Below are 25,767 nucleotides of genomic sequence, written 5' to 3'. Positions count from 1 at the left end.
AAAAAAAAAAAAAAGTTTAAAAGTAAAGTACTCTTGTTTATTATAGTTTAACTATAATAAATATGTGTTATAATACTCAGTAAAACATATATACATCATGCATTTTATACATAAAATGTCTTTCTTTAACAGTTTTCTTTCTCTTTTCTTTGTTCAGTGACTGCCACCCAGATATATTTTCTCACCTTCGCTCATTAAATGTATTTAAAATGTAAATTTCTATATTTACTTACACATGTATGAAAATCGCAAAATGTTTATATATGATTAAAAAGTTTGTAATAAATGTTTCTGACTAATTTGTTTTGGAGGTACTGAATGTGCAATTATGCTTGTAATATTATTAATGACAACGATAATGTATGGCCTTGAACTTACATTAAGTCGGTTGCACACTGTGCAATTTTAGCCACGATTTGGTCGTCTGAGACAAATTTTGAGAATGCTAAAAGATTCCTATAATCCTAGCTAAAATCTGCAGTCTTTGATCGCTAGTTTGACATGTTCACAGACAGCCGATTAATGACCGTTGCGATCGAATTTTACCTCCGACGAAATTCTGGCAGTGTCAGAAGATTTGGCGCACAGTCCTGCAGTGTGACTTCTCCTACGACGAATGTCAAATTGTCTTTGTTTTTCAAGACAAGCTGTGATAAAAATTAACAGTAGTGATTTCTTTGTTAGCCACCATTTCAGTCCCGTGTGTAATGCAGCTCACAGTCATCGAACATGTATGGGTTGATGATGTAAAACTGCACGCATCCGTTTTTAACGTGTCTTGACTGTCGTACATTCTGACATAAATGACAGCTGAGATCCCACAGTGTGACATGAGGATCATGAACATACAGTCTGACAAGCAACAATCGTAAAGGACTATTATAAATCGCACAGTGTGCACCTGGCTTTACCCATATACCAAACAACCTAGCTAGCTTGCTAGCAATTGTCAATGGCTGCTTAATTGTAACCAATAATGTTAAGAAGATTAATTTGAGATTTGATTAAAGCAGGGTTCTTAACTCTGGCCCTCGAGATCCACTTGCAACCATAATCAAACACACGTGTACAAGCTAATCAAGATCCTCAGGATTACTAGAAAGATACAGGAAGGTGAGACTGACTAGAGTGTAACAACTGAGACAAATCAGACACAATTTAATTGTTAAATTAAACAAATAATTGTTTAAAATTTACTCTGGGGTCTGTCCCCATCCCCCGAGAAGACCAGCCTTAGTTTTATTGCCCTGAAGTATGTGTGTGTTGCCATGTGGAGAAGCAGAGACAAAGAGACACAGAAAACCTGCATCTTTCATGCATTTTTCCCACAGAACACAGACTTTCCTACATTAATTTATAGACAGACTGTTCTATAAATGAAAATGCACATCCCCAGGAAATGGTATCCATTATTACTGTTTGTTGTATTGTACTCAGTAGTGTATTTGCATGTTTTATGATACATTTAAGGTAACTTCAATTATGCCATGTTTAGTGTCTATGGGTTCGTATCGAGAAGATTTAAATGCTTGTGTGTACGATATGTTGATACCTGTGTAACACATCAGTATTACAAGAATCTTTAAAAGTTCCTCTTCAACAACTCAGCCATTTTAATCACGCTCGGTCATAAAAGCCCCCATAAAGGAATTTTGCTGCTCGGAGATCCTACCCATTTCATTGGTCAGGTCAACCCTTAGGGGTGTGACTTCTCCCAGAGCTTAAAGCCAGCACGCAATGCTCCTCCCTCTCTCTTACTTCTCCAACAACACAGCAACTGCAGGGGCTGCCTGTGGGCCTTTGGGCCTGCCCTGCCCCCAACCATGTGCTTGACTAGGAGAGGGAGAACGTTTTCCCCACTAAGAATCAAATTAACAGCTCAAGTTGTTTCATTTGTCTTCGACCAATGCAGAAGATATTGGTTACCACTCCAGACCGAATCAAGAATTTCTCCTCAGCCGGCAGATCCGATGCTCCTCAGCCTAAAGGCATTTTGCAAGTATCGTACAGGTGAACACTAAACAGCAATTTAGTATTAATTTGTAAACCACCTGTGTCAGTTAAGGTGCTTTATTACTGAGGAAACTGATGATTCTTTTCCAGATTGTCTTTGACTTTTTCCCCATAGCTCCATTTCCGGTCCCACTTCCGGTTCAACTATCATTGTTCATTTTTACCTACGTATGTGTGTGACCTGCGTGTATGTTATGTTATGTGTTTGTGGCAGTGTGAGTAAATGGGGGAAATTCAACTATATCTAAAGGACTAACTACGCCACCCCGGAGGCCTACTATCGGGGATCGCCCTTCACAGTAAAATACACTAGGCTCACAGGTTCGTTAAGGCTGAGTCAGATACCAGACAATGAGGTGTCAATTTCAACAATGATCTTTGAGATAATAGAAAATACCACATTAGTTAAATAAAAGCAGTCACTCACACAGTTTACCAAATTCAGAATTGGAGGTTGGCCACACTAATCCAAGGAAACCAGCAGTCACATGTGTACGCTCACACCACACCTCACTGTGAACACTGCATTCAGGCAAAAGACCTACCACAACAACGAGAGACACTGATCCTCTGTAGCAAACTGCCCCAATTCTGAGGAAACAAAACACTAAAAACAGCCACTGATAAAGAAAAATATTGTATATACACATACAAAACAAAAACCACTTGGTGACCGCTAGGTGGCTGGTCGTCTATTTCACACCACTTTAAAGGGTTAGCCCACCAAAAAATGAAAATTTTGTCATTTATTACTTACCCTCACACCCGTAAGACCTTCGTTAATCTTCGGAATGCAAATTGAGATATTTGTTTAAATCCGATGGCTCTGTGAGGCCTACATAGGGAGCAATGACATTTCCTCTCTCAAGATCCATAAAAGGTACTAAAAACATATTTAAATCAGTTCATATGAGTACAGTGGTCCAATATTATTATAAAGCGACGAGAATATTTTTGGTGAAATCAGCCATTAGTGATGGCCGATTTCAAAACACTGCTTCAGGAAGCTTCGGAGCATAATGAATCAGCGTGTCGAATCCGCAGTTCGGAGCGCCAAAGTCACGTGATTTCAGCAGTTTGGCGGTTTGACACGCGATCCGAATCATGATTTGACACGCTGATTCATTACGCTCCGAGTCTTCCTGAAGCAGTGTTTTGAAATCGGCCATCACTAAATAAGTTGTTATTTTGTTTTTTTTGGCGCACCAAAAATATTCTCGTCGCTTTATAATATTAATATTGAACCACTGTACTCACATGAACCGATTTAAATATGTTTTTAGTACATTAATGGATCTTGAGAGAGGAAATGTCATTGCTCCCTATGTAGGCCTCACGGAGCCATCGGATTTCAACAAAAATATCTTAATTTGTGTTCCGAAGATCAACGAAGGTCTTACGGATGTAAAACGGCATGAGGGTGAGTAATTAATGACAGAATTTTCATTTTTGGGTGAACTAACCCTTTAAGGGAGCACGCTTGGGAAAAGAGAAAAAAAAACAACCAAAAAAAACAAATCGCACCCATATATATATATATATATATATTATATATATATATTATTATATTATTATTTTTTTTTTTTTTTTTTTTTTGCCATCCCAAGATTTGCTGTGGCCTCCTCTGGCCACCCCTATTAAAATTTTCTGGGGCTGCCACTGGCTGGAACCCACATAAACTGTACTTCTGTACTACTTTGATTTAACTCAAAGAGATTTTGAAGGATTTCCATGATTAAATCTGGGCCCATATGTATAAAACTTCTCAAAAGTAAAGAGTTAGTGAAGAGTAGGACTTTTCTAAGAGTAGGACACTTTTATAAAGAAGCTAAAAGCAACTTTTAGTAAAGTATAAGACTGATTCTTAAGTGCTGACTGAAGTCGCAGTTAAGTGTTGTGAACTAAGGACTACAATGATGTCAACTCAAAATGGCTGCCCTCAACCTCTGAATCAGCCAATAGCGAGTCTGCAAGGGTGAAGTCACAGCAGCATGACACCAATCATTTAATGTTGTTATAAAAAACAAATTAATTGAAAAAGACACCGAAACGTTTTAATATTTTAATTTATTTTTAAAAATAGCTTTGCATTGTGCAAAATTATTAGTATTGATGGTGTGGAATCTTTTTCTATTGATATATGTCTCCTCATTTACAGTTAGAGCAATGATGTGAACATGAGTTCCATCAATGGCTCCAACAACTCCAGGGAAGCCCACTATCAACATAAAAGTGGCTTGCCTTTGCCGCATGGTTTGATGGTCAGTTGGAAAGTCAATGAACTGCCATAGAGTAGTGGTCAAATGTGATGTCCAGCCATATGAAAATTGACATCTTCAACCTTAATTCAAATATTTTTAAATGTGTTAAAAGATGTAAGCATATTGTGTAGCTGTGCTTGGAGTCAATTGTTTCATGTGTGATAATGAAATGAAATTTCAAATTATTTTTGGCCAGGCTGCCATGCAAAGTAATCATGAACACATGCAAAAACAAGAGAGAACCTATGAAATATTAAAAACTGATTATGTTGTAGTCAATGTCATATGTTAAAACAATTAAATAATATAAACATAAAAATAAAAATATTTTCATATTTTGATGGTTTAAGCAAAATTGTAGGGTCATTTAAAAAAAAAAAAAAAAAAAACTTTGCACATCAATTTTGGCCACTATGTTTGGTGTGGTAAGTTTACACAATACTAAAGAGCTCAAAAGAATATCACTACAATGAAGGTTTATGACTGGGCAAGCGCTTAGGACCGAAAACTTTCCAGTGCTGGAGAGAGCTAAGCAGGAAGGCCTGAAAACAGATGAGGAGGCTGCTTTGATTCCTTCTCATGTAAGTAACACTAGGTTTTGATTGTCTGGAGCTGCTGTTCTGTTGGCGATTAACAACAAACTCTTGTTTGTATTTACTCTTGTGTACTGTACGTTAATTCTTTGTGCTTCCTTGTCATTCGTTCATCATCTGCGCTTTATTTTTTGTGAAGCATTTTGTTGCGCGTCAGCTGTGATAAACAGACATCCACTATCGTATTGCATGTGTAACAGCGGCCAAATAGTGAGAGGCCCTGTCCCAAATGGAACACTTCTATGTACTTTCGGTCTTGTGGACTTACAATGGCTGCCGCGTGCACGTGTCCGTTAAGTCCACGAGACCGTAGGGTGTCCCATTTGTCAATTTTAGGCTTCAGGAGGGTGCTCGCGAGCGCCCCCTTTGCGGCCAATATGCGCCCTTGATGCGCACTTTTGCTGAGCCTGCACTGGTGCGAGCTCCGTGGCAGACTTCCTTCCAACAGTCAAAGCGACGTTACGTCATGAAAGTGCGGACTCGTAGGAAGGCCGTGAGTGTTTAGGGTGCCATTTGGGACAGGGCCAGAGTTGTGCAGTTAAACTATTGCACACTGACGCCCGCTAGAACATGAGGTGTTTAGCGTCATTGTTAGTGCACTCGCCTCGCATGCCAGCAGCGTTTGGGCCGGGGTTAGAGACCGACTCGGAGCACGGTGATTAGTATTGAAGTGTGACTTTTTTCTGTGACTTATCAACAGTGCTCAGCAACGAATTTGAGAAATCACATACAGCACCTTTAAATGTATTAAAATGCATTAAACACATTAATTATTGTTTAAGTAATATTTATTACATTTATTACATTTATTTAAAGTTATTACATTTCTTATTAGGTCAGTTACAAAAAGAATTGACAATCAAGTTTATATCATAACTCCAATACATCATATCTTCATTGGAAAGCGTGTGTCTCCTCTTCTTTGCTGCCATCTTGTTACTCTTAACTAGGTTAAGACACCTCTCCAGCTCTCTTAAATAATTGAGGAGCTAAGACCTAGTCTTGACACTTAGGAACCTTTATGAATCATACTTATTCTTAAGTCTAAGAATAAGAGTAAAATTACGTCATTCTTAGAATTTTGACACACTTAAGACTAAAATTTTACTTTGAGCGGCTTTATACATACCAGCCCAGGCCTTGATTCTGACTTTTGGTTATCAATACTGACTACTGCTGAATATGAATCTGAACATATGACCGCATTTTGTATTTCTCTTTCCTTAATTGGTTGTACTGCTAGCAGAATAGCCATCAGTTCACCTTTATATACTGACAGTTGATCACTTATTCTTGCTTTTTTTCTTTATCAGTAATTTTGGAACATGAACTGCCACTCCTACTCTCCCCCTTTTTTTGGAAGCATCTGTGTATATCCGTATATTATTTCCATACATAATCCCTAAATATTCCTTTGCTCTCATTACTTCCTTCTTTTTGTCTTATCCTCAATAGTGTTAAATCTACTATTGACGGAGGAAGAATCCATAAAGGGTTATGTGGGTAAATCACTCTTGGTACACATCTATATTTGTCTATCCCCATCTCTTTAATATCTTCTTCAACAACCCATCCAAAACTCTTATGTTTATTCATTCCTTGTTCCCAACATGTTCCTAGTATTTTCTTTGTTGGATGTACCTCATCCTGACTCTTAAGATTTGTCCAATATACAGCCATTAACTGTTGCCTTCTAATATCAAGCAGCATTTCATTTATCTCTATTTTCATTTATCTCTATTTGCATTGCTGCAATAGGTGTTACTTACTCACTATCTTATCAATATGTTCTTTCCATGTAAGTCTAGTATCCAGCCACATTCCTAGGAATCTAAATGATGTCACTCATGCCATTTCTGTGTTATATATTCTTAACTTCAATTCATTATCTACTTTCTTGTTAGAAAAAATAATAGTTTGTGACTTCTCCACAGAAAACTCAAATCCCCAATTCATATGACCATTTAACTACCTCATCCACAGCCACTTTCCCCATAATGTACTTACTGTTTCTTCCTCTGAACCATAAAGCCCTATCATCTGCAAACAATGATCTTCAAATACCCATATCCACCTTACTAAAAATATAATTTATCATTATTATAAACAGCACTGGACTTATTACACTTCCCTGAGGAGTGCCATTTTCTATTATTTCTTGAGATGATACAGAGTCTCTTACTCTCACTCTTATTGTTCTTTGTTTAAGGAAGTCACTAATCCAATTAAACATTCTTCCCCCTGTCCCCATCTCCTCCAGTTTTAGCATCAGACCCTCTCTCCATAACATGTCATAGGCTTTTTCAATATCGAAAAACACTGCAATTACTGATTCTTTATTTGATTGAGCTTTCTTTATTTCCCCTTCCAAACACATAACCGGATCCATAGTTCCTCTTCCTACCCTAAATCCACTTTGGTAAGGTGATAATTTTCCTTCTTTCTCCAAAACATAAACTAGTCTGTCTGTTATCATTCTCTCCATCACTTTCCCTACATGAGATGTAAGGGCTATTGGTCTATAATTAGCTGGCTAACTTGGATCCTTCCCTGGTTTCCTTATTGGCAATACCAGTGCCTCTTTCCAACTTTGTGGTAGTACCCCCATTTCCCAAACTTTATTATAGAACTCTAACATTACTCTCAACGATTCCTCACTTAACTGTTTGATCATATAATAGCTGATTTCGTCTTGACCAGGAGTAGTTTCTCTCATTCTCCTCAGCGCTCGTTTTAGTTCTGTCATTCCAAAAGGGACATCCATTAAATTATCTCTTCCCTCTCTTTTTCCCAATAGATCAGGATTCTCTTTTAATATTTCCTCCCTTTTCCTCTTAAGTCTTAATCAGTCCTTGGGGTCAATCTGACCCCGCTGACAGTTTCCTTCATTTTTAAAAACTGTCAGCAGGGTCAGATTGACCCCAATAAAAATCTGACCCCGCTGACAGTTTCCTTCATTTTTAAAAACTGTCAGCAGGGTCAAATTGACCCCAATAAAAATCTGACCCCACTGACAGTTTCCTTCGTTTTTGAAAAGGGTTCCTTTTAAAAACGAAGGAAACTGTCAGCGGGGTCAGATTGACCCCAAGGACCGATTAAGAGTTAAGAGGAAAAGGGAGGAAACATTAAAAGAGAATCCTGATCTATTGGGAAAAAGAGAGGGAAGAGATAATTTAATGGATGTCCCTTTTGGAATAACAGAACTAAAACGAGCGCTGAGGAGAATGAGAGAAACTACTCCTGGTCAAGACGAAATCAGCTATTATATGATCAAACAGTTAAGTGAGGAATCGTTGAGAGTAACAGATTTTTTGTGCATGTTTAGATAGATTATTTAGGAAAAGTCACAGAGTCTCATGCCCCTGAGATGAAGGATCTCAGGGGCATGAGACTCTGTGACTTTTCCTAAATAATCTATCTAAACATGCACAAAAAAATCTGGGCTTGATTTGGTTGTTCTAAAGGTGTGTAAAAAAAAAAAAAAAAAATCACCGATTTAGTCCCTCCGGGTCAGACTTTTTTTCCATTTCATTTGTCCAAAAAAAAAAAAAAAAATCCAGAATAAATCTGAAATGTTCTACATTTAAATAAAGGTCTGGTCCTAGACCATAAACACAAAGTCGAACGAACTTTCTATCTCATACACACACATATACACACACAAAAACACACACATGTGTGACTGCAACAGAGAGCATTTTTATAGAAATTGGCAAATAAAATCAACAAAACTGGCCTAAATCTGAAAAATTTTACATGTAAATAAAGGTCTGGTCCTTGACCATAAACACAAAGTGGAACGAACGTTCTATCTCATACACACACACATACACACACATAAACACAAACACACACACACACACACACACACACACACACACACACACAGACACATACACAGAGACACACACATATGTGTGACTGCAACAGAGGGCATTTCTGTAGAAAATGGCAAATAAAATCAACAAAACTGGCATAAATCTGAAAAATTTTATATGTAAATAAAGGTCTGGTCCTTGACCATAAACACAAAGTCGAACGAACTTTCTATCTCATACACACACACACACATACACACACATAAACACAAACACACACAGTCCCTATTGAGTCCCTATTGACCTCTATTGGATATATGTGGTCATTGCACTTTCTTTCTTTAACTATAATTCCTAAAGTTTTTCCACAAACCTGTAGATGGTAGTATTCTATCCCTAACACATAGAGCAATGTCCAAAAACAATTTATATTTAATTAAGTTCATCATTAAAGTGATTTTTTTCATTAAAAATCAATTTTTCATAAGCCAATTTATGACATGGTTAAGTAATTGTGCAGTAAATATGTAAAGAAAAAATACAAAATATCCACAAAAACACAGCATAAATGCATAGATGAGAAGTAAATAAAAAAAAAAGATATATACATTTATTTTTTATATAAGAAGATACTGTTTATCTTAAGTTATTTTAAATAAATAACTGAAAATGCCCTTCCACCCCAGGGGCCCATGTAAAGTCCCCTGGAAGTGCAAAAGAAAAGAAAAAAATGCACATTTCAAATGGCTGTAAATCAAAGTCTGATTTTAGTATCAAAGAAAAAAATTGGCATGACAATTACATATTCTATGTTTACTAAATAGTGTTGGACACAATTTTCAAATATATACAAAAAGATGGTATAAAGGCATTTTAAAAAGTGCTCATAGTAAAATATCAAATTTCAGCCTGCCTCTCAAATATGTCATAGAGGTTTGCACAATAAACATGACTATATCCCTTTGTTCATTAAAGTTAAGTATATCCCCCCATTTCATTATTAAACGTTTTAAACTACATTACCCATAAGCCTCTGCCATTCTATCGATAGAACGCGAAAAACATTTGTAGTTTAGTGAAGTTATGCTTAGGGTTAGGGTTAGGATCTCGGTAAAGAGGTAATTTCTCACAACATAGCAAGGCTGCATTGTTAAATGAAGGTATTACTGACATAATAATAACAACAAAACATACTTTGCAACTTTATGCATTTTTTAATTTGGGTTAAAAGATAGTCCAATCACAGCGAGCCCTGCCAGTGTCAAGGGAAGTTCAAAGCCAATGGCAACCCAGTTGAGCAGGGGCGTCACACTTGCTTGTCCATATATGGTCATTTATGACAGGATCTTCCAGGTTCTTGTGGTGAATGGACAGATTATCAGTTAAACATTTATTTGTCCCAAATGTATCAAAATGTTTTATTTGCTTACAGAAAACTACTCCTCTGATAATTATTCAAGCATGTAGTACTGCTTGGCTAAAGTGCTTCTGTAACATTACTGTATTTATAGTGTATTAAAAGGTATACATTTAGTCACTTCTGTGTTTCCTAGAAATGGACCTCTTGCCATTCTTAGCTCTACCAGTTGAACTATAGGAATAAAAAAGTAAAAAAGGAAATAATAATAAAAAAAAATCATAGTGAATGCACACAATTTGTAGTCATTTCCCAATGTTTCTTGATATGTCAAACTGTTTAAAGACAAACATAAGTGCCCAGGAATTCAGAACAGCAACCTCTGGCATCCCGGTACTTCTCCAGTTTGTGCCACTATGAAGAAAAAAAGCAGTTGTTTATTTAAAAAAAAAAAAAAAAAAAAAAAAAGTATCTGCATAGATGCAAATCAATTATAGTGAATTATGTCAACTTAAAAAAAAAAAAAAGACGGATAAAGTAATATGTAACAGAAATATCTAAATGAAACCCCTTTAAAACAACATTGGCTAATATTCAAAAATAAAAGATAATTTGTGTATGGAAAACATTATAAGATTCCAAATAATATTTTTACAAACCAGTTGCAAGACTCCCATCAGAAAGATATTCTTCTCTTCTCTTTAAAGAACAAACAGGCAAAAAATGATTAAGAACAATATTTTACTTTTTTAATTTAAAACTATATGCAATCAGTGTTCGCTTCTATTGCAACTAAATGCAAGGCAAATTAAAATTGTTAATAACAATTATAATAATAACAAAAGTCAACTGTTTTCAGCAAGAAAATGCATTGATAACATTCTAATTACCTTGAAGGTTTCAAACAGGATTACAATAATTAAGTGGCTTTTTAGTGGCTTTAGTAGCATTTTGTGGCATTTATGAATACAATCCATAATTTTGACTGGCATACCAGATTGATAGTGACAACTGAACTTTATTGTCTGTTGGTATGGATGTTAAAATAGTTATCATTATAGTTATTGTTCTTGGTATAAACAACCTTAAAGAGTTAGTTCACCCAAAAAATGAAAATAATGTCATTTTTTACTCACCCTCATGGCGTTCCACACCCGTAAGACCTTCGTTAATCTTCGGAACACAAATTAAGATATTTTTGTTGAAATCCGATGGCTCAGTGAGGCCTCCATAGCCAGCAATGACATTTCCTCTCTCAAGATCCATTAATGTACTAAAACATATTTAAATCAGTTCATGTGAGTACAGTGGTTCAATATTAATATTATAAAGCGACGAGAATATTTTTGGTGCGCCAAAAAAACCAAAATAATGACTTATATAGTGATGGCCGATTTCAAAATACTGCTTCAGGAAGCTTCGGAACATTATGAATTAGCGTGTCAAATCAGCCGTTCGGGAGCCAAAGTCACGTGATTTCAGCAGTTTGGCGGTTTGTCACGCGATCCGAATCATGGTTTGATACGCTAATTCATAATGCTCCGAAGCTTCCTGAAGCAGTATTTTGAATTCGGCCATCACTGAGCTATCGGATTTCAACAAAAATATCTTAATTTGTGTTCCGAAGATTAACGAAGGTCTTACGAGTGTGGAACGCCATGAGGGTGAGTAATAAATGACAGAATTTTCATTTCTGGGTGAACTAACCCTTTAAGTGATCTGATTTAGACAAATTAATTGAAGACCTGATGTGTCACATGATATGTTAAACTAGCATTTCCAGACTCTTGCTTCTTAGACAGATGTGTTCAATAAAAATCACAAAGGAAAGAAAAGCAGACTATGAGCAGATACCATGTACTGCTGGAACGAGAAGAGATAGCGTCAATTTGTAAAGGTTAAAAAAGAATACAATGGACTTCATTTACACTTTGATATTTCCATTTGATATACACAAACGTTTCATATAAACAGTCCGACTACTTACAATGGGCACAATCTGCATGAGAGTTCAGGCTATGGCAGCAGTAGGAGTAAAACAAGTCAGAATTTTGTACGAGCACGCTTGTACACCGTCATATGAATTTGGTGACTTGGTAAATTGTATGAATTACTACTGATGGGACCGTGTGGTATGTAAAACAAAGTTTAAGAAACACCAAATGTTGTGCAAAATGTAACTGCAGAAATGTTTAATCAAGGGTTAAGACCAACACAGACATACCACTGGAAATGTTTGTCGTTGCAGCTTCTTCAAGATCAGCATTGGTAACTTTGAGTTCGAGTTCCCTGTTAATAAGATCAGCTTTCTGACAGAATTGGTCAACATTTGATTCTGAGATTTAAAAATATGCCATGATGAAAAAATGAAAGAAAGAGAGCAAAACTATGTGTAAATGAATTACAGATTACAGGTCAGAAAAAATAGGCAAGAAAGCTGAGAGAGAGAAATAGTGAGAGAGCTTTTGCGAGAGATGGCTTCTTAAAAGAGCTGTTGATTTGGATTAAAGGTTGTTGTGGGAGATGGAGATGGAGGAGTATGTGATCTGAAGGAACTGCAAAACAGAAAAAATATTGAATTACAATTACATTACAAAAAAGTATTTAACGCATGGCAAGTGTTGTGTTTACTGTGCTTTAACTACAAACAGTACACAGTAAAAACATTTACTGTGGTAAAAGCATGGCAAGTGTTGTGGTACTGTGCTTTAACTACAAATACCACAGTAAAACCACTCTAAAATATAAGAATGTCAAACAGTACAGCTTTTAGAAATTACAAAAAGCTTATTACCAACAGGGCACTGTTGTCAAAGATTTTTGCCTGATTGCGGGACTTTTTGTGCCCATTCCTTGGTCCGGAACACTTTCATAGGGGCCGTCTGCCTAGACTTCATGTCCAGCAGCTTCCCACACTGAGCAAGGGAGAAAGACAGAGAGAGTGAGGGGGAGACGGTATGACAACAACAACAAAAAAAAGGTTCTAAACTGTGGTCCAGTTGATCAAGCATTGCTGATTTTCTAGCCCTCTATTAACAAGGGCCTAAATAATGACTTCAATACCAAGTGAATGAAATTAATTGGTCAGACTAAATATACAGCTGAGTCAATGCACTGGCATGTTTTAATAATATTAAAGGTATGATGCTAGAAACCAAGTTAGTTATGTATCCATATTTTAATGGAATATACTAATGTCCATTATCTGGCCACAGACATTATACCTTAAGTTGTCATTATTGCATGCGCAAGTAGAGATGTTGCCATTTTCTTGAATTTTGAAATCAAAATATGGATAATCTCAATGAACTAGGTGTGACCACAGTTGAGAACCACCACAATAGAACAATGTATTGTCTGTAATAGACAGATTTAATGTCAGATGTATAGCCTTTTTGACTCTGGCTTTAATGCATGAAAATGGGGGTAAGCAGTTAGACAGTACAGTAGCCTATTAAAAATTATTTACCTTGGTGCATCTTAGATTGGAACAATTGATCTTCTCCAGGCAATGGGTGCACTACTAAAGAGTTGAACCAACTGGCATTTTTACTACAAAAAAAATAATAACAATAATTATTATTATTTATACGTAACAAAATATGTAATTCTGCGGGATGACCTGATGTGAGCATGTCCTAAGCCTTTCCAATGGCACTATGAAGATTAAAAAAGGACATACAATTTACTTTATTGTCAACCATGGATGAATTGTGTTGGACCTAAGGACTATAACGTTACATGACGACATTAGAAATCAAATGGGAATAGGAGCCTAATCCAATCATACTGTATCATGCATCTGCATGCAACTAGTAATGCCTGCCTGAATTATACCAACGTGCCTGTTATTTTAACAGATCTCAGATCGGCTTGTATAGTGAATGTAGGCCGTATGATCCGAAATACTATCTAGCGTCAGTTAAGGTCCCACACCCACACCACAGGTAATATGTACACAGATAACAGGGATGCCACAGCGGTCAGCAAGTTGCACAGGCCTAAAACATTTATAGATGCAGCATGCATTAACATGCCTTTTCTGCAGGCACGATTTATAAGCAGTAAACGGGCTGTCCTGCTGCCCATAATTTGGGAATAAATTCAGTTTAGGAGTCCATGCGCAATGATTAGTCCACATTTTTGACCCCTGGGGGGTCCCGTAGGCTAACGTTACCACTTTAGCTAAAAACATTAAAGTTACTCTAATGTACTCTAATGATTGACTAAACCAACACTAAAATATAAGTGAATTTAACTCAATGTATATGAGTTTACAGTACTCATGCATATTGGTTTTAAAACTTAAATGGTTTACGGCAATTGGTTTCCTCAAATGGTTTGAGTTACCATAACTTATAGGGCTTACCAGTGAAAAATCAAGAAAAAAAAAGAAAGAAAGAAAGAAAATCAGAAATATTACAAAAAAAATTTGGTAAAGTTTTATGTAAACATGACAAAACAAATTTCCCTTTCGTGCATCACAACCTCTATTGAGTTTTGTTCATTGGAACCTGCTGCAGTCATTTCTTTACTGCTAAAAATACAAAACCTGCATATTTATACTTAGAAGGAAACTAGGAATGACTGAAATTACTAATTTTAGTTCACTCTGAAATGGTTCTCTTTTGAAAGATTTCAGGGATGAGTCAGGGATGTACCAAACTGTGTTATGGGATAGCAGTTTGAACACTGGACATTTTTACAATAACAAAATGAAAGATGATGTTTAATGATGTTAAAAATCCCTTTTGTCATCAAGCACCTTGCCCTTTCTCACTGTATCAAATAAAGGAGCATTCTGCCAGACAAAAAAGGGGTAAGAGTCTAAGGTTTTATTGGATATTTTGGAGTATTTTTAAATAGAATTTTAAATTTAGACTTTTGAACACCCATCAAACTAAAGAATTAGGCTACTGTTGCAGAGACAACTCAGTGAATATACAAAGATTTAAAAATGTAAATCTTTTAAATTTACTGTTTTAATTGCATGTAAATAAACCCAATGTTACATGTTCACTGTTATGTTCCGTTAGTTTGACCTAGTTTTCCCCATTCTGTTTTATTAGTCATTGCTTTCACCTGTGTCTAGTTAGTTACCTTGTTAAGTTCCCTTTGTTTGTCACATGTATATATACCCTGTGTTTTCCTCCACTCCTTGTCTGTTCACATTCACGTGCTTCGTGTAATCCTGCCTGTTTTGTCATTAAATACTCTACTACGTATTCTCTGTCGTCCTTGTTCCTTGCTACACAACCATACTGTAACAGAAGAATGGACCATTTTTTTTCTTCCCTGTCACCATGGACCCAGCAGTAACCCTTTTATGCCTGGAGCAGAGAGACCGCTCCCTGGAAGAACACACAAGGGCCTTTTTGGAGTTGGCGTGCCAGACACACTTTCCCGACTGCTCGCTCTGCGTGTTTTACCATTCCAGCCTAAGCGAGTGGTCCCGGGCACGCCTCCCAGGGAGCGGTCCTTGGAAGGATTTCGCCGCATTCATGGAGTGGGTGCTGGTGAGTAACAACTCGCCATTCACCATCGGCCCGGCGGAGGAGGACTTCGCCACCAGCCCCACTCCACTGCCAGAGACCAACCACCACCAGCGAGCGACGCAATGGAGATGTTGTTAGAGCCCACCGCAGACTGTGGAGACTGGCTACTCGCGAAAGATGAGCCCGTGCTGAGGATAAGGACGGAGCCTTTCATCGCCTTGGAGCCCGGACCACTGATAGGTTCTGACCAGGTGCGCGAGGGCTGGGAGAAAAGCCCCGCCCACACCACCACAACTGTAAATGTGAGTTTGTTGAGCTCTGGACATTATTTAGAAGAGCTGAAGAATTTGTTTGAGGCTGATCTAATAGACTTTTTTTCGAGAGGTGTTTCCCGATTTCCCCTGTATCTCCAGATTCTCCTGTTTCTCCAGTGTCCCTCATGTTTCCTATGTTCCCGCCCAGCCTCCCTCTCCCGCCTCCTCGTCCAACCAGTTCCTCGGCCCCACCATCGCTGCTGTCCTTCAGCCCTTCATCTTCTGTATGCCAGATGCCTACGGTCTTCCATCCACCAGCGCCATCCCACACAGAGGGTCCCCTGTCTCCACCTCAAGCCTCTGTGCCCCCTGCTCCACCTCGGACAGTCGACACTCTGGTTCCACCGTGGCTCCTCCCTCCCTCAGCTACACCATTGGCCATACGGTTTCTCCGGGCACCCTCGTCTTTCCGGCTCCGCCTTGGTCAGTCGTCCACCTGCCTGCACCTACGGTGCCGTCTGGCTCCTCCTTCCCTCCAGCTCCACCTACATCCTCGGTCCCACCGGCTCAACCTCTGCCCTCTGGACGTCCGGTTCCACCTCGGATGCTCGTTGCCATGGCTCCACCTCGGTCTCCTGTACCATTGGCTGCGCGTGGGCTCTTCGGCTCATCGGCTACATCAGGGTCTCCATCACTAGCCATGTCTCCATTGGTCGTCCCCAGGGTGGTTTCTACCACCATGTCGACACCACCACGGCTCCTCCCACCTGCGACTCCACCCTGGGGCCTCGGCATGGTTGGTCTCTGGACCAACATCTGGCTCCTCCTGCTCAAGGTTTCCCATTGGCTCCTCCCACCCTCCACTCCCCCATGGACTATTTCTTTGGACTCTTTTCATTTTGCCACCCCTCTTCTCCTCCAGAGCCCCTTTTTTTTTTTTTTTTTTTTTTTTGTCCATTTTGGAGATAAATAATAAACCAGTCTGAATGGCTTAAAAGGTTTGCCCTTTTGTTCACATGTATTCAATTAGCAGATGCTTTTAGTAAAAGTGAATTACAAATGAGCAGTACAACAAGCAAATCATCCTAGCACTAGCATAAGAAGTACTGTAATGCAAATTGTTCAAAGTAAAAACAACTTAGAATAGAGAGGGTTTTTTTTTTTTTTTTTTTTTTAAGCCACAGAAAGGTTTGTTTATGAAGGAAGAAGATTACAGCCTCTAGATAGCACCCTCTGTACTGCTTTTAACACTTAAGAAGAAAGATTTAACTATTATCAACAGGATGTTGTATTATATAATCATGCTCAAAACACCAGTGCAGAACTATAATTTTCTACTCTGTCCTTTATTCTTAGTTGCTGTTGTCATAAATATATATTTTTTTTTTTTTTTTTTTGGATTATGTTAATAAACGATGTGGTCCTATTTTGGGTTCCCATGGAAGACTGTAACTTTAACCTTTGAAAGCAGATATTCAAAATAGTTTTCTACAGAAGCATACTTCCCTTGATGCATCATCACTCCACCCCACTTTCTCTTTCATACAAATAAAGGGGAAACAACCATCATGTTCATGTGAAGACGTTGTTGTGAGCTTTGATAACACACCTGCAGGAATAACTGAAGGAAAGGACTGAAAATGGGTAAGAATCTACATCTATGCAATATTCCTGTGGCTATGACTATGTCTGATACACCTATTATAATATTGCAAGCACATTTTTGCATTATTGAGACATGTCATATGATGATATCGATGCCCTGTGAAAAGAACTGGGTGATGTGGGCAGATTATTTATGCTGTAATGCCTTTTCAAAATTACATGCATTTTTATTCCTCCACCCCTTTGGTTGGGTTCATTATCTTGGCTTCTTTCGATTCTTGATTTGATCAAGATTAAAGTAGCATAGCGACTTGAATTAAAAGCTTAAACTCTAATCCAACAGAAATCTAAAAGAGATCTCATCCATCCCTGCTGTTGTTTCTCAGTGTAAACCACTATTATAAGATAAAATAACACACAAAATATAAAAATATATACTGTATCTCTCGCTAGAGTTTTTGAGACTTCAGTCACGTGCAATACGTGTCATGTAAGTCAACAGAGGTTAATAAAAGCTGTGGTCATACTGCATCATTTGCAACTGTTACTGCTTAATGCAAAACTAGCTGAAAGCATTATTGAGTTGAGAACAGCAGTAAAATAATATTTTTGAGTTGCAACTTTGTCTGTTCAGTGTTCAGTTTTATGGTCTTAATGTTGCATGTGAATTGTGCATCAGATTTTTTGCTGACAAAGCCTTTAAACCTACCAGACATAATTTGAGCTGTAGGCAGCAAAAAACAACAACAACAACAAAAAACCTTTGTTGGGTTAAATGTATTCTTGTTTATTCTTACAGTAAAAGTATATAATTTTTTTTTTTTTTTTTTTTTTTTTTTGTTAAAATACATTATGTAAAACATACATACATCATGCATTTTATACATAAAATAGAGAACAGGACATGATGCCCCCTGGTGGCATCATGGTAAGAATGAGCAACTCCTTGTATCATAACCTCTGAATTTGCAAACGTTTATTCCCCATAATTCAGACAAATAAAATCAGATTATGCTTTAAACATGATTTAGCCTAATCTTGAGCATGATTAACAATGGACTGGTAACTAAGGTTCCAATCTGAACAACAATAATACGATTCATCCTGAAAAATCAGAGCTGTAATAACTATCCAAAAATGATTTTAAAGACAATTCAAGAAAATCATTCCATTCCAACTCCAGTGAGGTGTTAACCGCTGCAACCAGATTGAGTCAGGGAGTTGAATTTGTGAACTGAATGAGTTGGATTTCTGAATTAATCATTCTAATGGATTCAGTTTGTCTATCTCTTTTCTTTGTGCAGAGAATGTGACCAATGCAACAACGCTGCAAGAACCCTTATCAAGCATTGAAATCTTCAATATATTCATATATTTTGTCGTCTTCGCTCTGGGTATTGTTGGAAACGGGCTCGTCATATTTGTGACTGGCTACAAAATGAAGACGACCGTCAACTCCATTTGGTTTCTCAACTTGGCAATTGCAGACTTCATCTTCATCTTAATCATCATCCTCTACATTGTTACTGCCTTTAACAAGATGGCTTGGCACTTCGGTGACTTCATGTGCAAGTTTGTCAGCTTTGTGGCGGTGCTTAACATGTTTGCCAGCATTTTTCTGCTGACTGCTATCAGTCTTGACCGATGCCTGTCCACATGGGTGATTGTTTGGGCTCAAAATAAACGAACTCTGGTCAAAGCCAGGATCATCTGTGCACTCATGTGGGTTTTATCCATCCTCTGCAGCATTCCCTTTGTCATCAACCGCTTGGAAAAGAGTAACCGATGCACGTATAATACCTTGAGTATCTTCAAGTCTCTGGTCATATACAGGTTTATGGTGGGTTTTCTCATCCCCTTCCTGATCATTGCATCTTCATACATTGCTATTGGAGTTCGGGCCAAACGTCTCAAAAGAGGAAAGAAGCTTAAGCCTTTCCGGGTCATTATATCTGTGATCATGGCCTTTTTCATATGCTGGTTTCCTTTTCATGTTCAACAGCTGTGTACTGTAATTGCACTCGAGAATAAGTGGAGTGGCTTTATTATAGAAGTAATAACTGACATAGGACCTTTTGTAAACTGCCTGGTTCATCTCAACAGCTGTCTGAACCCCATTCTCTATGTGTTCATGTGTGAGGAGTTTAAGAAGAAGCTTAAACAGTCTCTGCTGCTGGTGCTGGAGTCGGCGTTTGCTGAAGAACATCTTTCTTTTCGATTATCCCGCCCTTCCACTTGTTCTGGCCTCTCAGAATCACAAGGTCTCAAGACGAACGACACAACCATCTCGTCAACAAACAAATACAACAAAACAAGCTTTCAGAAGATCAGTCCTGAAGATATTCATTCCTTCTATTAGACTAAAGTGGTCCAATATAGCATATTAACAAGCTCTCCACTTTGCTCCCATGCAAGATCAGCAGAGGTTCAAAGCCATATTTGTTCTGAAGAAAATCTAAAGATGTAATTTATGTGCCATTAAAATTACTTTTCAGACAGGAGAACAGACCCCGTTTTGCATTGGTTGGACAAACAGATAGTTCCGCCCCAAACTCACACCATTGGTTGACTCACTGTGTTGTTGCATCTATAGTGGTTGGGATGCTAAAATGTTTTATATTGTTTATGCTTTTTGTGGGAAACATACAAATGTTTTATTGTGTACTTGTCTCTGCTTGTTTAAGAGCCTTTGGGGAAATATTTAAACACTGAAAAATATTTTCAACATATTTTTTCTTGTTTTACCTTTTTACTGCATTTCATTTTTATTGACATTAAGCCACATTTGTAATAGGCTTCTGTTAATTTAGTGCTACTGTATATTTTGCTAATGTTTATTCATTCACCAAAACTGAAGAAATTCCTCCTGAAACATTCTGTCTCTAATCTTCCTTTTTTTTTTTTTTTTTTTAAGAACATTTTTTTATGTTAAATTCTGTTTACTTTTGCTTTTATTTTTAGGCATAACACAAAAGTCACAGTGTTAAACCTACCATGATTTTACTATGGCAACTAATTATGTTTTACAGGTCAGCTCCAACACTGGCTATATTATATGGGCTCTATTATTGTAATATGAAGAATAAATAAAATAAAGAAGCATAAATCCATCCATCAATCCATCCATCCATCCATCCATCCATCCATCACCACATGATCAAAGCTAATTATTTTCCATGAGTTATACACTGAATGGAGAAACTTGAGTTCCTTGTGCAAGAGCAGTGTTTACCAACCCTGAACCATAAGCACTATAAATCAAGTCATCATGAAGTGTGTTTCTGTAGTAAAATCAACAACACATTGCATTACCCAAATACAATTCCTCTTATGGCGAATGCTAGTAAAGCAGGTGTTGAATGAAAATAGAAACCAGACAACAAAATAAATGCTATCTTACAATTGATTGCTCAAGGAGACGTTTTATATGTCTTAAATAGTTTAATAAAAAAATACAGGTCAATAATCATCAAACTTGAAATGTAAGGAAATATATTTACTAGAATTACATCTCTAGTAATTTACAGAGACCCATAGCATAAAAATGATTTATTTCCTAAGAATGCTCTGAACATCTGATTGTCCCACTAATGAGCCGTGACAGGACTATACTATTTCATTACAGAGTGACCTTGACTTGGACAAACTTCAGAAAGTATTATGCAATTGAATATGCAATCACAATTTCTAAGTTTCAAGTGAATATGATAAGCAAAAAGAGCATCCCCTCCTCTTTTAGCCTTACAAAGATATTTAACTGAGTGTTAGGGGATGATAAGTAAAGAAACATGTACTGACCGGTTTCCAATCACCTCGCATTACTTATTATTTACAGAGAGAACTGGTAAGATTATTAACCTTTTCACTTAAGGCTCTTTTTTTAGTTTAAATGTTTAGCATGTTTTACAGTTTCTGCATTACGTTTTTATTCATTTACGCTTAGTATTTTTTGGTTTCTTAAACATTTTCTTTAGTTTTCTCGCATTTACTTCCTTGATGCTTTCCAGATGAATTAAGTGGACTATAATTTGTTCCTTCAACAGTCCTTAAACATCACCTGAAGCACCCTATGTATGTTAAAAAAATTAATTCAATTCAGCTTCAAATGTTGAAAAATGCTCTTTTACATATAGAGTTTGGATAAAAATATTGGTTAACATTTTTTGTGTATATTTTTTTCAGCCTTTTCAACAAAAATTGTCAAAATGAGTAAGTTGGCCTACAGCTGTTGTTCTTACCAAAATGATATAGCAGTTTCAATGAACAACATTTTGATTAATATTCTGTTGCAATTCTCTGCATTTCTAATGAAATAGGTTGAACCTGTATACTTATTTTTGTGTGTTTCTAGCCATTGTTTTTTCTTTTTACTTCAGATCAAACTCTAGCCCCAACCAATGACGGCATCAACCAGCAATGCAGATGTAGATGCAGACTTCCTATTTTCATTCTTCCTGATCTTTAATATAATTTCAGAATACCGTGAGCTCGACTGGCCTTTTGGTGACTTTATGTGCTTCTTGAGCAGCCTGGTGACCGTGTTGAGTATGTTTGCCAGCACCTTCCTGCTGACAGCGATCAGTTTGGACCGCTGCCTGTCCACCTGGCCAGGACCCAAGAAAGCAAAAATAATTTGCCTGCTTATTTGGTTAGCGTCAGTCGTTTGCAGCCTGCCTTTAGTCATCTCTCGGAAAATGCTTTCCCTTTCTGCACAACAAACATGGTGCATAAATGACATTCAGGAAGAAACACAAGAGGCTGGTAGTGTACCTTTTGTGATAATCAATACCTTTTTGTCATAATCTCCGCTTAGTATGTGGCGGTCGGAGTACGAGTTAAGCGCCTCCGGAAAAGCAATAAACTAAAACCCTTCCCTATTATCATGGCTGTAATCCTGGCCTTCTTCTGCTGGCTTCCCTTTTATGTTGACAAATTCCTTGAAGTGTGGTTGCATGAAATGAATGCGACAAACCCATCCGACGACAGCTTGTTCATTATAAAAAATAAAATACAGTTTAAAAAAAAAAAAAAAAAAACATATAAAAGGTACAATAGTCCGTAGTGCAATCCGTGCCATTCAGCAATAGCACTGCTCCACTTCACCATAAGAGAGAGATATAACCACCATGAGAGCAACGCAGGTTTACCTTCAGTTTCATTTCAAATGAATTCGTTTTGGCTTGTTTAGCTACATGGTTGTGTAGGCCTATGGGTCACGTAAATAAAAAGAGTTGCGCTAAAAAAAAACAAGTTTAAAAACCGGTGTATGCCAACCGCAACACAATAGGTTGCGATCAGATCGATGGCTACAGCGCTTCGGATTTCAGGTTAGTATTTTTGTTTTGCCTCAATACTTTAATACAATGAAAATATATATGATACATTATTAATATAATAAACTTGCCTGACAATATTGTTAACATGGTTACACGTATGTAGTCGTGGAATTTTCCCAGTCAGACTTGACTCGTTTATCGGTGTTTGTTGGGGCAGTGTGAACATGACAGTTTTTTCTCATAGAATTCTTAATCCAACGGCCAACTTGTTCGTTGGCGTTTGTCGGTGTGGTGTGAATTAGCCTTAAGATGAATTACCTCAGTCATCAGGACAACACTGTAGTAGAATCCTGGGAGAGACTCCTTCCCATTTCCACAAACACCAGGATTCCAGTGACCACACCATCTTCACTGACACTGGCCTTTAAACATAAAGAACATTTTTATAAACGTTTTTATTCCTAGCCTACTTTACAGGGAATTAAACATAACTTTATCAATTACACAATTATAGATAAATAATCTATATATAACCCAAGACCCAAGCAAATTGAGGGGTCGTTCACACAGAATGCGTTTTTGCTTTGAAAATAATTATATAATATCATTATATATAGATATATAATGATTAGATGGGGATTTGTAAGTGCACAGGTGAGAATTTAATACTTGCAAATAGAAAAGATTCAAAGCATTTAAAAGCTATAAGGATAGTTGATGGCAGTGTTGTAGCTTGTAGTGTGTGATCAGGGTGTGCTGGCTGAATTAATGGCAAAACTTGTAACATCAACTCATCAATACGGGTCATTGATTCCACACAGCTTGCACTGTATCTCCAATAACAAATCTGTACTGATCCTACAAAATGATAAGCACAAAAATATTACATATTACAAACACAAACAGTAATTGAACACCTCACTTTTCAAATGCAAAAAGAAAAATAGATTATAAGCAGTATTTCTAGAGGGGGTGATATATTGAACATCACTGGTGGTTATAATAGCGATGGATTAAATGTATATAAATGTCTTTGAATGTTACAAGATCAGATCTTTGATTTTCGTTCTGCAAATTTAACTTTAAGTCATTTAGTTAGTTTAAAATGATTTAAAAAGTCAGAGTTCAATTAAAATATTGTATTTTCAGCAGTTCAAATTCTGAACACGCCCACACACGCGATCACATTCATATATAAGAAATCATTATAATGCAATCATAAATAAATTATAGGAAACATGATTAATTCACCTCCATATTGCGTCTGCGATTAAACTAAATAAGTTACACTCTTAATGGCAATAAGAACTGCTAGGTTACGGTGAAAAAATACAAATAAAGAAAGCATATATCAAGATATACTTACTAGTAGTTATATGCTGCACCTTCTGTCAAAATGATGGATCGTGACCTTTGACCTTTCTGACCTCTGTGACCCTTGGGGCCACCCACGACGTTCCCCTCCCCCACGGACCACCCACGAAGTTTTCCCATCCCCCTACCATGGTTGACCGTAGTATCACCCCAATGACCTTTGACATTGTTGGTGATCCTCCGGGGCCCGATATGACCTTTGTCCACATATTTTGAATAGCGATGGTGCCCTGTGAACCTCTGGACATCTTCTGGGTGATCAAATGGCAGACGGATGATTTTAAGGCTTTTTGAACTCTGACACGCCATATTTGAGGGTGTGATGTGATGGCATCCACATTCCAGCTTGCTTGTGGTCATTTTATGATGCTCTCATCTCTCTGTCTGTGCAAACGATAAGCAACACGAGTCTAGAAACGGTTGGATCAAAATAACAAAAGAATAAACATGGTATATTTTATGAAATAATAAATCGGTTGAGTCATAAGCTTTAAAATGGGGTCGAATTTTATTGCATGGGTTTGCTAGTGGTTAAAAGAATGAGCCATAAAACAGTAATAAGTTTAAATCGTATTTACAATATTCACAGAAAACTTTAAAACATCACAATAAAGTCAGGAAAAAGATTTCCTCGTGCAATGATGTTCGAATGAAATTGGTTTACAAATGCTTATGAAATATAAAACACACAAAATGATGTTCATCAAGTAGTTGAATTTTCATTTTAACTTTGTCAAAGCATAAGAGGTTTTTGTGGACATGTCCATGTTTTTGTGGAGACCTTCCATTGACATGACTATTTTTATCACTTATCCCTAAACTCCAACATCACAGTAATTCAAACAGTTGATTACTATAAATGGTGTTTAGTATATTTAGTATATTTCAAAAAGTTAACTGAATAACATTCACTTCTTTTAAAAGTTTATAAATAAATTGTATAAAATTAAACATGCTTCTAAAACAGTATTAAACATTTATTTATAAAACAACTCATGTTTTTTCAGAGAGCAGAGAGCTCCTTACTTTTTTTTGATGTCCTTAAAGTCTAAAAATCTCTCTCTCTCCAAGTAACTTCATGCAACCGTGCTGTGAAACCTGAGACAGAGGGGGGTGATGAAACATTGTTTTGTCTGTGCTAACTTTTATTTCAAAGCATACATTTAAAAGTTTAAATTACATCTTTTAAAAAGTCTCAAGTCAAATCTTCCTAGAAGACTGATTATCTGACTTAAAACCTAAAGTATATTTTTATTTATCAGTGTATGTATAAAATGTTGGGGTCTCACACATTGTGCAACATTTTCAATAATTCCTTAAGAAAAATCACCAAGCATTTTCAGAGAGAGAACCTGTAAAATCTCAGGCTGGTTCTTATCTCTATTTTAAATGAAATGATTCTAAATAAATGTGTAACATCAAACATGATGCTAAAAAATATTTAAACAAATTAAACATAGTTTAGTTTTAGCTAAATAAATAAATAATTATAAATATGAAAACGCCTTACATTTTCAGAGAGTTGAAGAAGCAGTTCTTGATGATAAAAAGTAAATAGTTTAAGTTGTATTATAAACAAAACACTCCCAGATCCTCCTAGGAATAAACTCTAGTGTGAATGAGAGATGGGAGGGTGGAGTCAGACAGTTGAGCTTCTGTCACAGCATATGTTAAGACCGCTAACTCCTTTCCAGAGTGAATGCTTCTGTATTAAATTTATT

The 25,767-nt window shown here is 37.0% G+C and overlaps 1 protein-coding gene and 1 long non-coding RNA gene across 5 annotated transcripts in view; one reads left to right on the top strand and one right to left on the bottom strand.

Annotated features, from left to right (window-relative positions):
- LOC127496308 (C3a anaphylatoxin chemotactic receptor-like) overlaps positions 1 to 25,767 on the top strand; it is a 100,028-nt gene that overhangs the window by 23,570 nt on the left and 50,691 nt on the right. Inside the window, exons 1-2 of one of the 4 annotated variants that reach the window (XM_051864199.1) lie at positions 17,382 to 17,435; positions 18,701 to 20,633. The exons of 1 other annotated variant lie outside the window; for it this stretch is intronic. In XM_051864199.1, the coding sequence (XP_051720159.1) occupies positions 17,432 to 17,435; positions 18,701 to 19,755 (1,059 nt within the window). In that variant the 5' untranslated portion in view covers positions 17,382 to 17,431 and the 3' untranslated portion in view covers positions 19,756 to 20,633. Of the gene's footprint in view, positions 1 to 17,381; positions 17,436 to 18,700; positions 20,634 to 25,767 lie in introns of those variants that run through there. 2 more of the 4 variants (XM_051864197.1, XM_051864202.1) reach the window with 2 other exon arrangements.
- Positions 9,018 to 24,647, bottom strand: LOC127496324 (uncharacterized). Its single transcript, XR_007925290.1, has 6 exons — positions 22,991 to 24,647; positions 13,512 to 13,594; positions 12,837 to 12,957; positions 12,267 to 12,597; positions 10,702 to 10,741; positions 9,018 to 10,456 (listed from the first exon to the last, which is right to left on the bottom strand). It is a non-coding gene; the product is annotated as an uncharacterized LOC127496324 (long non-coding RNA).

Source organism: Ctenopharyngodon idella, chromosome 15 (genome assembly GCF_019924925.1).
Source record: "Ctenopharyngodon idella isolate HZGC_01 chromosome 15, HZGC01, whole genome shotgun sequence".
NCBI lineage: Eukaryota > Metazoa > Chordata > Actinopteri > Cypriniformes > Xenocyprididae > Ctenopharyngodon > Ctenopharyngodon idella.
This window is presented reverse-complemented; position numbering and strand designations above follow the sequence as displayed.